Source organism: Paroedura picta, chromosome 14, assembly GCF_049243985.1.
Source record: "Paroedura picta isolate Pp20150507F chromosome 14, Ppicta_v3.0, whole genome shotgun sequence".
NCBI classification, from domain to species: Eukaryota; Metazoa; Chordata; class Lepidosauria; order Squamata; family Gekkonidae; genus Paroedura; species Paroedura picta.
Genome location: NC_135382.1, coordinates 14,918,048 through 14,932,862, shown reverse-complemented (window position 1 = coordinate 14,932,862; position 14,815 = coordinate 14,918,048). Strand labels below are relative to the sequence as shown.

The 14,815-nt window shown below is 44.9% G+C and overlaps 1 protein-coding gene across 11 annotated transcripts in view; it reads left to right on the top strand.

The window, feature by feature from the left end:
• SHISAL1 (shisa like 1) overlaps nt 1–14,815 on the top strand; it is an 83,107-nt gene that overhangs the window by 42,833 nt on the left and 25,459 nt on the right. For all 11 annotated transcript variants that reach the window (XM_077310574.1, XM_077310572.1, XM_077310563.1 and 8 more), the window contains exons 4-5: nt 1,885–2,098; nt 13,959–14,258. In XM_077310574.1, coding sequence (XP_077166689.1) covers nt 1,885–2,098; nt 13,959–14,258 — 514 coding nt within the window. The remainder of the gene's footprint in view (nt 1–1,884; nt 2,099–13,958; nt 14,259–14,815) is intronic.

Here is a 14,815-nt window from a genome sequence, read left to right as displayed (position 1 = left end):
AACAGTAGGAATGATGGTCAGTTCTTAGTCTGACGAAGAGTGCCTGCACGCGAAAGCTCACGCCTTGAATAAATCTTTGTTGGTCTTAAAGGTGCCACTGGACTCTGATTTTATTGTGCCAATTTAGACCAACACGGCTACTCATTTGAATCTAAACCAAATAGTTTTTTGACCAGTCAAATAGCCCATCCAATAGCATAGAGTACGGTTGCTAGCTCTACATTGGGAAATACCTGGAGCTGGAGTGGGCAGGATTTGTTGTTGTCGTTGTTGTTATTGTTATTGTTATTTAGATTTATTACTCGCCTCTCCCCGGAGGCTCGAGACGAGTCACAACATATAAACCCCCCAATAAAAGCCATACAATAAAATCCATAAATAACAATAAACATATATACTACTACTCATAAGGCAAGATGCAGCGAAAAAAGAAACATTATCTCAAGAAGAAAGGCTTCCTCATCATAGGAGTCTTGTTTTCTCTCAAAGATAAAATCTCCATCCATCTATTAGTTTACTTGTTCATCAAGTAATTGGGAAATGAGGCCTGACAGGCTGTATTCAGCAAAACAGTGACACTCCTCTGCCCTTCACTGTTTATACCAGGGGTAGTCAAACTGCGGCCCTCCAGATGTCCATGGACTACAATTCCCAGGAGCCCCCTACCAGCATTCGCTGGTAGGGGGCTCCTGGGAATTGTAGTCCATGAACATCTGGAGGGCCGCAGTTTGACTACCCCTGGCTTATACCAAGGGAGCCACATCTGGAAAGCATGTGGTCAATCCAACATCAGTCAGGTATGTCCTATGAGCCCGAAGCAGGTGGAAAGTGACCTCAGGGGATTCTAATGTTACAGAGTCCACCCTCCAAAGTAGCATTTTGTTCAGGGGAACCGATCTCTGTCACCTGAAGATGAGTTATAATTCCAGGGGGTCCTCAGCCCCCATCTGGGGACTGGCATCCCTAATCCCATAGAGGCCGGGAAGTGCAAAACAGATGTGGTATTTCATTGTCCCCCAGCCTAATTATTTGCTACTCCCCATTCCCTGAAACGGCTATTAGCTTTTCTGGAAGGGAGACAGGTGAATCTTGCCTCTCTTAGCAGCCACAGGGAGAGGGGCGCAGTCTAGGATGGGAACTGCCCTCTTTCCCAGAGAAGCTGAAGTGCAAACTTGTGTTTCTAAATTACACTTCAGCCACTACAAGGCTTTGGGTGTCAAGTGCTAAAAGAACTCACAATAAAACTTCTGTAATAAGAAAGCTGTAATGGAAGTTTATTTCAGTCACTATAACTAGCAAAGTCAAATCTAACCCACAATGAAAATGCAAGCCCTTTTCAAGACAATTCTCCCGCCCAAAACTTGAATGTTCCCATAGGGAGGATCCCCTCCTTCCCAGGTGCCAGTTCAGGCCAGGGAGTGTCACATTTGGCACGTCCTTGGACTGCCTGGCGCCTATTGACAAGATACAATGTTATTGTTACACAAAGCAGAGCTAGCTTGCAAGGTTCAAAAGACAAACAGTTCAGAGCGGGCACTACAAATCATGATAACATGAGAACAGCAGACAGGTTTCGGTTTTAGGCAGACAGAAGAAAATAGTGGGCCCGGGTGTCACAAAGAGCCCTGAGTTAATACAAGGATATAGGCAAGGTGGAGGGACCCCTGTTGATGGACTAGTCATGGCAGAGAACAGGCACTGATCCTGACATTGGGCAAGCCTCTTAGCACACCCACTTGTGCAGTATGGGGACTGTGGATCTGGTCTTCCTTGCAGGGCTGATGTGATGTCTCAGAAGAGTCTGCGTGTGATTGGGCGATGTCAATGCAAAGTGAGCCGGCCGTTGCAAATGAGTTACAAAGCGAATTGCTCTTTGCCTTACAGCACTGTCTGCCCATTTTCGAGTCTGTGAGCCATATACAGACTACAAGGGCCGTGAACATTTTGGATTCCACTGCCCGCGTCTCTCCGACAATAAATCGTACACCTTTTGCTGCCACCATAACAACACCGTGTTTAAATACTGCTGTAATGAGACGGAGTTTCAGGCTGTCATGCAGATGAACTTAACGGGGAATAACGATGGATATATGCATAAGTAAGTACATTTGGCTGGAATACTCCCCCCGCCCCCTTTATCATTATCAGAATTGGAAGCGAGTGCGGAAGTCATGTTTAAATTGTGTATCAATGTTTACAGATAAATAAGGGGAGATGTCAGTCCCTTCTCCTCCCCTTTTGACATTTTCTAAGCGGTACAGATGTTGTAGGGCTGATTGTTCGTGCTGTGTATGTTAATGACTTTAAATCACTTGCGTTTCAACACTGAGTTGCATTTGAATTGCATTTGGTTATATATGTGCCATTACATTTTATGCTCCGGAGTTCAACCGTGAGATGAATTTCATTATACTTGATTTTATATACACACTCACACATACACCATTTGATTATATACTCTGAACTTGCTTTAAGTTCGTCTTTATAGTTTGAACCAGGGGTAGTCAAACTGCAGCCCTCCAGATGTCCATGGACTACAATTCCCATGAGCCACTGCCAGCATTCGCTGGCAGGGGCTCATAGGAATTGTAGTCCATGGACATCTGGAGGGCCGCAGTTTGACTACCCCTGGTTTAAACTCTATGGCCTTTGAATCTGGAAGATAAGCATTTTTTAAGGCTTATCAAGTTATACATTTTAAAAGCCGGCCCTTTTTAGGGTTGGATGTTCTCATTCGGGCTTAGCGCTGTAACTTCTGCTTAAAGAGATCCCTAGTAGCAAGGATGGGAGAGACCTTTTCATGAAACCCTGGAGAACCAGTGCCATACAGCCCCTGGTGAGTTAGAAGGGCCAGGAATCAGAATTGTCTCCATACTTCAGCTTAGGTGTTCTCTACCCTTTGGTAGATCTCTAAGGAGTGGAATTTGCCAGAGAGGCTGCGTCTGACTCTCGTAGGTGACCAGTGCAAATCAAAAGTGACGCATTTAAAAGCGATGGAGGATCTCGAGTGCTTGATGCTAAATGTCAATGTAGATATAGTGGCATTTCTGAAAGCCAGGGGAATGGGGGAAATCAGTGGGATACTGTTATTCATGGATATAAACTTTATGGGCAAGAGAGGGAAGGACATGGGGGAGGGGTGTTGCTCACTATATTAAAGAGCATAGAGCCATATTAGCAGAATAAATTCACCTACAGAATCGCTATGGGTGGGGACATACTAGCCCCTATGGACAATTTTAAAGTTTTGGTGTACTGTTGCACCCCCGATCAAATCCAGAAGGCTGAACTCAAGATGGAGAGGAAAATGAGGTGACCATAAGGGAAAATGTTGTAATGCTGGGTGATTTTTATTACTTTCATAATGATTTGGGCAAATACGTGTTCAAATAATGTAACAGAGAAAAGCTTTCTAGACACCATACACTGAAATCGTTGGTTACAGAGCCGTCTAGGGGTATAGTGAGTCTGGGCTTGAGATCTGGTGCAAGATGTAAGTATTGTTGCACCAATGGAGATCGGTGACCACAATGATAATAAATTCAGTGTTCATGACAAGAGAAAGAGCAAAACAATCACTTCTGATTTCAAGAGAGGATGCTTTGCTAATATGTTGCTAATAGAAGGAAGCTAGAAAGGAAAATTAAGACCATCAGATCTCTCCAGGGGGCCCAGAAACAATTTCAAACCATACTTCGGAGGACTTGGATTTTCATTCTAGCTTGTTATCTGATAAAGAGAACCTTGGCTGTTGGAAGCTTATACCCCCAAAATCTTGTTGATCTTTAAGCTCTTTCTGGACACTAATCTAGTTCTTCTACTGCAAACTAGCACGGCTACTCTCTGAAACTATAATCTGTAATCTGGAAAGGCACCACCAAGTCTAAAAAGATTTTGGCACGGTTAATGACTCTAGTCAAGGAAGCTGTAAGTGGCTGGTCAAGATAGAGGGTTGCTATTGCCGAGGAACAGTCACACCACTGCCAACTCCTATATGGGGTGCCACAGTGTGTGAGTCTCTCCCTGATATTATGCAACATCTATCAGGAATTTGGGGTGATCCTCATGCCTTCCTTAGTATTGGAGGCACAGGTCACAAGGGTAACTTGGCAGGTGTTTTTCCATCTGGACCAAGTGAAGCTACTAGTGCCCTGTCTGGCCCTAGGACACCTAGTCACACTGATCCTTGTGACCATCACCTCCAGACTAGATTACTATAACTCACTATGTGCGGGTCTGTGCTTAGCCTTAATCCAGAAATTACAATCGGTCCAGAATGTGGCTGCTCGGGTCTTCACGAGGGCCCCATGGAGAGCCTATATTCGACCTGCCTTCCAGCAGCTGCTCTGGTTGCACATTGTGGATCAAGTTTGAGGTGTTGGTTTTAGCCTTCAAGGTCTTATGCAGTCTGGGCCTTGCCTATCTCAAAGACCACATCTCTGAGGATGTCCCCTGAAGAGAACTGCTCTCAGCCAATTCCAATTTGTTGATGGTCCCTGGCCCCAAAGAAGTGCACTTGGCCTCAATCAGGACCAAGAGGAACCTGCCTCTGGCCTGCTGGAATGTGTTGCTAGCAGAGATAGGGGCCCTATTTGAACTATCAAAGTACCGAGGGGTTTGTAAAATGGAACTCTTCCACCAGGCATATGGGCCCAAGGTTAGCACATGGTAATATTGGAATGGGCCCTCTCCTCTGCTCCCCACCATTTGAAACTGGCATACCAAAACCAAACCAGGACAATATTGGCCTCTATAGGGGCAGTGTTGGAGCATTCTTTTAAATAGGAATTTAGTTTTAATTCATTTATGTATGGGTTTTTTTCATGTTGTTTCCCACCCCAAGACTGCAGTAGGAGAGGAGTAGCCTGCAAATAAAACAAACAGTTTAAAAACTGGAAAGTTTCCCTGAATGAATTGAACAGAAATGAGTTTTCAGGCAAACCAAATGAAAGATGAGCAAAAAGAGAATATGGGGCGTGAATATCAAAAACGGTTTAAAATAAGCATTGCTTCAAATATATCAGCGGCAGGAAACAGGCCAGGGAGGCAGTTTGAACCTCTGGTTGACAAAGGAATCGAAGGATTGCTTAAGGAAGATGGGGAGATGGCAGAGAAACTGAATGGATTCTTTGTCTTTATTGTCTTTGGTATGGAAAGTATCCACGCTAGAGCAGCTGTTTTTAGGAAGGGTGTCTAAAGAACTGAGTCGAAATGAAGTTCTTAGGATAACTAGGCAAACTGAAAGGGAATAACTCTGCAGGTGCAGATGGCCAATTCCCAAGGATTCAGAAGGCCCTCCAATGTAAATTTGGCCATCTTATAAACAAGCAGATATGTAACTTTTCATTAAAATTGGCCTTTATGTCAGATGACAGGAACATGGCATATGTCACCCCAGTTTTTAAAAGGGGGTCCAGTGGGGATCCAGGAAATTACAGGCCTGTTAGCTGAACATCTGTTCCAGGTAAATTAGTAGAAACCATTATCAAAGTGAGTGTCATTAAGCATATCAAGGAACGAAGTCTGCTGAGGGAAGATGAGGGCTCCTTGTCAACCTCTCAAGAGTTTTTTGATCAGGGTAACAAGCATGCGGATACGAGTGAACTGGTAGACATCTAATTCTTAACATTGACAAAGTACCACACAAGAAAGTTGCAAGAATTGGATTGTCCTATAAGACATATGTGAAAGCATCAAACATTAAAACTCATTTTTTCCTAAACACAGCTGCTCCAGTGTGGATACTTTCCATAGCAAAGGCAGTAAAGACAAAGAATCCAATCAAATTTACATTGGAAGGCCTCACCCACCTTCTGTTGTGGGGAGAGGAAAGGGAAGGCGCATTGAGACTGCTTCAAGTAGAGAAAAGTAGCATATAAGAACCAACTCTTCTTCTTCGGTAATATCTGGGCTCTCTTAGCCTCACCTCCCTCACAGGGAGTCTGTTGTGGGGAGAGGAAAGGGAAGGTGAATGTAAACCGCTTTGAGACTCCTTCAGGTAGAGAAAAGCGGCATATAAGAACCAACTCTTCTTCTTCAATTTTTTTTGACAAAATTTTATTGTATTAAGTTTTCATAGCATTTTCAGTTTCTGGGAAACAAAGATCTCAATGAGACGAGACTTTTAAAATTTTGAAATAGCCTGAAAAATAATGGGGATGCTGCAATGCAATGCCGGAGCGTTACACTTGTTCCCTGCGGCTGTACCAGGTGGAGTTTGACTCACTAGTGAAACACACACCTTGTGCCCGGCCTCCTGGATGTTTACAGCTCGTGTCTCCGTGTCCCTTAAACCAGGGGTAGTCAACCTGTGGTCCTCCAGATGTCCATGGACTACAATTCCCATGAGCCCCTGCCAGCATTTGCTGGCAGGGGCTCATGGGAATTGTAGTCCATTGACATCTGGAGGACCACAGGTTGACTACCCCTGCCTTAAACTTTACTGGTTGACTATTACTTCCGTAATGAATTTCTGTTGCATTTGCATTGCATATGTTAGAGATTCTCCCTATGGCTGAGGCATAATAAGATGTTTCTACATCAAAAATTCCTGAGTAAGTTTATCAGTCGTGCGATAAAGGACGTGTCCTCTCTTGGATGAAAACTTGGCTAAATGGGCAATTCTCAGAATGGAGAGAAGCGAGCAATAGGGTCCCATCAGGATTTATATTGAGACTGTTGCTGTTTAATCTGTTCATACATGATTTGGCATTGAAGGAGAGAGCAGTGTAGTAACCAAGTCATCAGGCTGTTGAATTATGCAGGGTAGTGAAAAGCCAAGATGATTGCGAAGAGCTACAGGATGATCTTTCTGAACTGGGTGAGTGAATCACAGTGCAGCAAGTGTCCTTTGCAGAAACCCACTGCCTTCCCTTACCAAGAATTTTTTTCTTTCTTGACTTCTAGCATGTTTGTAGACTGTAAAGAAGAGGAAAGGACACCAGCACTGCAAAAAAAAAAAACCCCAGAGTAACCAATAGGCACATACTAAACTGAGGTTTATGAGCGCAGAATTTGTATAACATTTCTATAGAAAACTTGTATGCCTTCTCTCCACAAATCTAGATAGCTCACAGAACAAAATGGTGCAATGGTATACCAAAAACATGGAATGCACAAAGCATAATTACAGAATCAAACTATTCAGCAGCTTGAAATGGTGATTGCTGGACAGTTCTCTGGCTAGAAGCAGTCAACTTGGGACTTGGGAATGTTCAGCCTGGAGAAAAGGAGGTTGAGAGGGGACATGATAGCCCTCTTTAAGTATTTGAAAGGTTGTCACTTGGAGGAGGGCAGGATGCAGTTTCTGTTGGCTGCAGAGGAGAGGACATGCAGTAATGGGTTTAAACTTCAAGTACAACGATATATGCTAGATATCAGGAAAAACATTTTCACAGTCAGAGTAGTTCAGCAGTGGAATAGGCTGCCTAAGGAGGTGGTGAGCTCCCTCTCACTGGCACTTTTCTTGGATGCTTTAGGATGCTTAGGGCTGATCCTGTGTTGAGCAGGGGGTTGGACTAGATGGCCTGTATGGCCCCTTCCAACTCTATGATTCTATGATTCAATAAAAACAGCATTAAAAAGGACCCTTGAAAAAGCATGGATTAAAAATAAAATGATTTTGGTCTGATTTTGGCTTCCCAAGGGGTAGGCCATTCCGCAGGTGAGTTGCCACCTCTGAAAGAGTCCTGGTTGCCACCTGCCTCCGTGCTGCAGACAAAGGATGGAGAACAAGACTTGATGTGTGTTGTGGTATAGCAATAAAATAGGGGTTATTCTTTAGGCTGATTGTGAAATGTACCACAGTAACATGCAGGATTTGATGGCAAGCGCAAGATACATATCAACTTTGTTTTATGATTTGAACATTTAAAATAACTCCCAAATAGCTGGCTATATTTATATTAAAGCTTTTATTTCTGCACTTGTCAGAAGCAGCAGCTGTTCCACGGGACAGATGGCAATTCCACATATGGCTTGGGTAATAGATAGTCACTTTAAATAGCAACTCTCAATATAGCATTTTTTTTCCACTGAATTGAAGTTAATTACCTTAAAAACAATATATACTGCTCCCAGCACCTGGTATCACCTAAGAATGACTTGTGTTGATGCTTCTGAGTCCCTGCGTATCTTCCATTACTACAAAAAAACAGTGAAGAGTGATTTCACTGAAATAGGAAGCTGTCCTTTCTCCTTTCCAAGCATTGGTGACCTGATTGGGAAGGTTTTTCCTGCCCTTGATTACATGCCACTCTCTCCACTTCATGGCGCACAAATCAGAACAGAACAGCTTCATCAGGAGAGTATCAGTTCCCGCTTTCTTCTGCCCTTTCATTACCAGCTATTTCAACGTCTCATTCGGTTCCCCCCCCCCCAGGGTGAACAGTTAAAATGAACAACAGGGACAATAGTCTTCCTTCCAAAATGTTATCCGAAGCATCTGTTGGGTTGATTTGCTTTGCTGCCATTTTAGACTCTGCATTCACATGAACTTGAAAGCGGTATCAACTCCCCATAGTTCTTTCCTCCATCAGCCAAGGAAAAAGGGACTCTGCCCCTCTGAGTTTGGTTTGCATAATCTAAAGCAAAAACATCAGCTGAGCAACCATCACAACTGGACTCACTTTATGTAAGGAGAATGGGTCCAAAAAGGGTCCATCAAGTGTACCAATAAGAATGCAAGGCTACAGTAAGAAAGGGGATGGCAGCCAGAAATTTAGAACTCAGGTGTTATTAATTGCTAGTGAAGAAGCCTGCCTTTAAAAAGTAGACTGGGGAACAGGCTCCCCCCCTTCTTTCCTGGCAGGGGGCTGTGGAGAGTGGTAAAATTGTGGCGGAGGATGCGTGTGCCCCCCTGCTTAGCCACCCCTGTTAGCAAGGAGGTGGGTGATAATGGCAGGGCCTTTGTGGAGGAGGTGGCTGCCTTCTCTAATCCTGCCAGGAGGAAATGGGCAAGATCAGCAGGGCATCCACAGAGAAGGTAGCTGGCCTTCCCAAGGTGCGGTGGGAGTGAGGAGGTGGGGAATGAGGCAGATCCTCTGCAGAGGAGGCACTCAACTTTTTCTACACCCACAGGCATATGAGATTGGCAGGGCCTCCATGGAGGGAGCAGCCAGCCTTCCTCAGGGCTGGCCTTCTGTGGGTGGCCTGTGGTTGGCCGCCAGGAAAGAGCATTCCAGTCAGACGACTGATCCTCAGTGGTTGGGTCTTCCCCCTTGAGGGCCATTCAGGGAGCCGGCACGTCGTCAGAAGTATGGTCATGATTTTATGTATGATGATTATTGAATTATTATTATTAATTCAATTGCTTTACCGCCCCTCAGTGGGCTCAGGGCAGTTTACAATAAAACACGATTAAAACTGCATTAAAATGAGTCTTCCTCCTCCCACCCTCCAAAATGCCCACTGCCAATGACTCGGACTGAGATTAGTGTAAAATTAAGGTAGTTTAAAACAGTAGTCTACAACCCCCAGTCCGGGCACCGGTACCACTCCATGGCTCCTCCTCGTCCTCCTCCCCAGCTACTGCCTCGGGGGCTACCCTGCCACTCGGCCTCCAGCTCACCTTTGGTGCTCTCCAGTGGCCGCCATGGCTGGGGCTCCCCCTCGGTGTGGCACCACGCAGCGGGCGGCAGAAAGTCAAGGGTGCTGGTGGGAAAGCAAGTGGAGCAGGGGCTCATCAGCAGCGATGTCCCTCGGCAAAAAAGTACCCCCCCCCCAGGCCTCAGTAAAATTGTCAAGCATTGACCGGTCCCCGGTGATAAAAAGGTTGGGGACCCCTGGTCTAAAACAAAGGGTCAGGAGCTGAAGAGAAGGAGAAGGAGGGAGGCTCATAATGTTTAACCAGCCCTGGCCTCAACTATATGCCTGGCAGAGGAATGCCATTTTGCAGTCCCTATGGAATTTAGGCAGGTAGGGAATATTCTCACTCAAAATTAAAGAGAGAACATTCTCCATTCTCCTTCCTCATTCCCTGTAATGGTTAATTCTGCATTTTGTAGATTATCAACAACACATTTCTGAGCTAAAGAAGTGAATTTATTGATCAACTAGAAACAAAGCCCATTGCAAGTCGTAATGCAAAGGGCGCTAGGATGGGCTTTGAAAGGGGTGGGGCAGCCTGCCTCCGCCCCCTGGCTGCCCCCTCCCCCTTGGTCTGCTGGCCCCCTGTTCCCTGGGCTTGGGACCCCCTGCCCCCTCCCCCCCTTTGAGTTTTTATCCCGATTCGCCCCTGCCCCCTTCTCCTCCCACCTAGGCCTTACGGCTTTATTCTTACCGCTCCTGTGGAGCGGTTTACAGATATAGTTATTAGGTCTGTAATAATAAACAGCAGGGATCCCTGTGTGATATGGCAGCGCTTTATTTTGTGATGTGGAAAAATCAACCCTAGATTGACCGTCATAGTTTCAGTTTTCCTTCCGCAATAAAGTAGTTTTATGAATTTTTGTTAGGTGAGAAATTATGCATCTTAAATGTAAGAGGTTTAATTGAAACCACTCAAGAAAAATATAACACGATTTGGTTTTACATCCATCAAATTTCTCCCTACCCACAGACACAGTAATTGCAGCATGGGAAGGACATTCATATACACTTATTGCCCTCCGTTGTAGGAGGTTCCTCATATTTTTCTGGCATGTTTTGAAGTTTTACTTAGTTGTTCTTCCACAAGACTGGAAGAACTATGGCTCCAATCCTTTAATTCCGTCCAATTGCATTCTGTTTTGTTTCACTTGGATGAGATTCTCTTTATGTTCCTTTTTCTCCTTTGAGACTACAGTAGGGGTGGCCAGACTGTGGCTTGTGCTGGCAAGGGCTCATGGGAATTGTAGTTCATGGACATCCGGAGAGCCACAGTTTGACCACCCCTGGTCTGCAATAAAGGATAAATTATACCTTTAAGATCTAATGCAGTAGAGCATTGAAATGAATAGTATGTTCTTAACTCATATCTCACTTCAGTCACATTCTCACCAATAATTTTAAGCAAGCTATTACTGTCAGTTCCCTGTCTGTAATAAGGACGTATTAATGACCTATATTGCAGAGTTGTTGCTGCGAGAGTTGTGCTTTCCAAGAGAAATAGAGCTCTTTGTACTCTCCCCAGCTGCAATTGCGTGGATTGAAAATTTAGATGTTCATATTTAAGGGGGTTGCCCAAAGTGCTGTATAAATACTGAGTTGTGATATACATCTGTTGAATGCATAGCAGCACTGCTCCTACTGAGTTTGTGACATTCTGTTGGTTATCCCAATTAGAACAGTGTTTAATCATCGCTTGTTTAACTGTGCTTCCTCCAGAACAAAGTTTGAGTCTAGCAGCCCCTTTAAGACCAATAAAGTCAAAGTATAAGCTTTCATGAGCTCATACCTTGAATAAAACTTCATTGGTCTTAATGGTGCCCCTGGACTCCTGCTTTGTTCTGCTGCTTCAAGCCAACATGACTACACACCTGAATTCGTTGGTAGTGGCCTAAGAAAATGTCAAAGAACTGACTGATAGATATTTCTTTTCCCATCAGCTATGGAAATCCATATCAGCTTTAAGCAGCAGCCTTCTAGTCCCCTTTAAAAGCATCTGCTCAAGAAGATGCACCAACTCCTTCTTACTTTCCTGAAGATTAGGGGGGAAAATAGCCAAACAAATCTCAGTCGAACTGTGTTTTGTACTGTAAAACCCGCCTGGCTCAAATCTATTTCATGTTTTGGAATTCAGTTCTGTTCATCACTGGGGATAGCGCCTGTGGGAGGAGAATCAACGTGAAAGAATGGAAATCCCTTCCGAGTAAAGTAAAACATTCTCCAAATAGTTTTTTTTCTCCTTAATTTCCTTATTTATTGGAGTAACAAAAGTAACATTTAAAAAGCTTTCTTTCCTATTTCATTTCAAGTGTAATTTAACCATCCCACTGTAATCTCTGTGGCATTGTGAACAGCTGAGCATCTAGGATAATATAGCAACGACTCAGGTTGTAAAAAAAAAAAATGTTGTGCTTTCTATAAAGAGTGTTGAATGTCGCAGAGCATTCAAACGTGATCTGAAATCAGAAAGTGATACTATCCCGCAATGACTACACCATGTGTTTCTGCAGATCACGCAGCCTGGTTTTTAGATTCTTTACAATGTACTGTTTTCATGTTAAGTTCCATTGTAAACAGTCCTGAGCGGCAAGGGAGGTATTTAAATATAATATAAATAAGAGGTGGATAATTGGCCACCTTGCATTTGTTTCTGTTGGTAGAACCTTCAGCCACTACTTCTGCCTTAAGCTGTATATAGGCAGTAGCATACTGGAAATGTATCAGCAACGCCATCTTTGTCCACAATAGGCATGTTATCTATCCTAATTCTATCCCTATCCTAATCATATGTTCTTGTAGCTCTTCTGGCTGCACCTTGGAAAAACCAGAACTAGCTCCAGGATGTACAGCCAGTCCTGTTGCAACAGCATCCTTTGCTTTTGTCCAGCTCTTGTAGGCATCCATTGGAAAGTGCCTGGAAGGCAACCTACACAATACATTTCTGTACTTAGTTACCCTCATTTGCTCATGTTCCCCACAGTGGATGTGGAGAACAGCTTCTAAAACAACCCAGGAACTCATGCAGCCTCAGAATGGGGCCCTGGAAGGAGGTGGGGAGGAGGGGTACTGCCTCCCCGACAAGCAGTTTTCTCATACAAAAATTTCACTGATGAGAGTTGTTTCCCCGGCCTTGCTGCTCCATGTGAAGTATCTTAACACCGCCCGTGGCGCCACGGGTGCCACGGACTAAATGAAAGGGTAAGGGGTTCTGGGGTGGGATGTGTCCGTGATGAGGAAGGGTCTGGATTGGACCCTTCCTCCGAACAGACAATCGGAGGAACCAATCGGCAGGCGCTGATTGGTCTCTCCGATTCCCAGCCCCAGCAACTATGAGCCGCGCTGTGCGCGGCTTGCAGTTGCTCCTTTGCCGCCAGCCTGATGTGTCGGAGGCGCAAAGCGCCTCCGATGCGTCAGGCCGCCGTCCGAGGGAGCCCCCGGCAGCCATGCTCCCCGCCAGAAGGCTGCGGGAACCTGCACCACTGTCCTGAGGCTTCTGCTGGGCCCACCAGAAGTCCGGAGCGACCTGCGCGCCTGCCCAATGGCCCACCATTCTGCCCGACCCAGGAATGGCCTTCTACCCAGCCCAGCCTTCTGCCCGGCCCAGGGGGAGCCTGCCCCTGCCACCCCAGAAGGCCTCTGCCAGCTGCGGATCCAGCCGGACCATCAGGTAAGCTGCCGCGCCCGGGGCACCTCCTCTGTCCCTTCCCCTTGCCCCTTCTCCCCTTTCAAGGCCCATTTTTAGAAATGGGCTTTGAAACTAGTCTGTATATATGGGGCAACACCATCAATTAGGTAACCCTCCCCCTCCTTATGTGTTTTAAGCGAGAAAACTGTTGGGAAGGGGAGACAGGAGTCTTTCCTCCCCCCACTTGGGCTGTCCTGTTTTGTTTTTCGAAGCGGTTTTCCCTTGCTGCCAAGTGGCTGCAGGGAGCCTTGGAAAGCCAGCGTAAACAGGTGAGGAAATGTATTGTGTAGTTTACCTCTGTGCTGATAAGTCTAAATCAGGGGTAGTCAAACTGCAACCCTCCAGATGTCCGTGGACTACAATTCCCAGGAGCCCCTGCCAGCATTCGCTGGCAGGGGCTCCTGGGAATTGTAGTCCATAGACATCTGGAGGGCCGCAGTTTGACTACCCCTGGTCTAAATCATCATCAACAAAACAAATGGCCCCAGAACACCCAGTGGCATGGCACCGCGGAAGGAAAAGTTATAATTTATCCCTGCATAGGAGACCACTGAGAAGTGAGAAAGAGATGTATAAGAAAACAATAAGTCTTCTGTCAGATATTGCACATGTATATGAAATGAATGTCTTAGACTTACAAAAATAACGGATGGCAATTAACCTCTGCTTTCTTGTTTCTCTTTTGCAGTAATTACAGTGCATTGTTAGGAGTGTGGATTTATGGGTTTTTTGTTGTGGTCTTGCTGGTACTAGACCTTTTATATTACTCTTCAATGAACTATGATATTTGCAAACTATACTTAGCAAGATGGGGAATCCAGGGGAAATGGATGAAGCCGGAACCAAGCCGGTGGATTAAACCTTCTCAGGACCCAAGACAAGTACAGACTCAGCCTCAACCTCAGCTTCAAACATCACAGGCTGTGCATCCATTAAAAGGGGAAGCTTTAAACCCACCACTGATGTCTTTTCCAAGTTCAACAGCCTGGTAAGTGTACGGGTATTTGTGCCTTTTCCACGTCATGTCCTTTTATGTGGCAATGGTCCAAGAGACTGTGTTATGTGCAGCAATGAGAGAGAAATGTTTGTGTAAGCACATTGGAAGCAACTGTACTTGCATTCAGATCTTGCATTTAGCATTGCATTTAGATTTGCAATGCTCACTGCCTTATGCTGAATCTACACTTATCACTCATAGAGGATCCTAAGCTGACAGCTTGAAGTAGTTCAGATAGGGGAATACTATTTTTGAATGCCCTTCCATATTTTAAAAAAATATTAGCCTGTAGATAATAATATTATCGGTCCTGCCAGTTATAACCCCAGCCTCTTAAAGAAGCAGCTCTTTTGTACTGTTTTGTATAAAATGGATGGTGAAGTGTATTGAATTGACATGAGATTTTCAGAATACAGCAGAATGCTTCTGGCAGATCACATCCATGTGACCCCAGGCTAGAATCACAGCTAAAGTATTAAGGGTGTATCCCGTAGTATAATTATATATTTCATGCTTTTAAATGATTATCCAGTTAAAGTAGTTTTTTA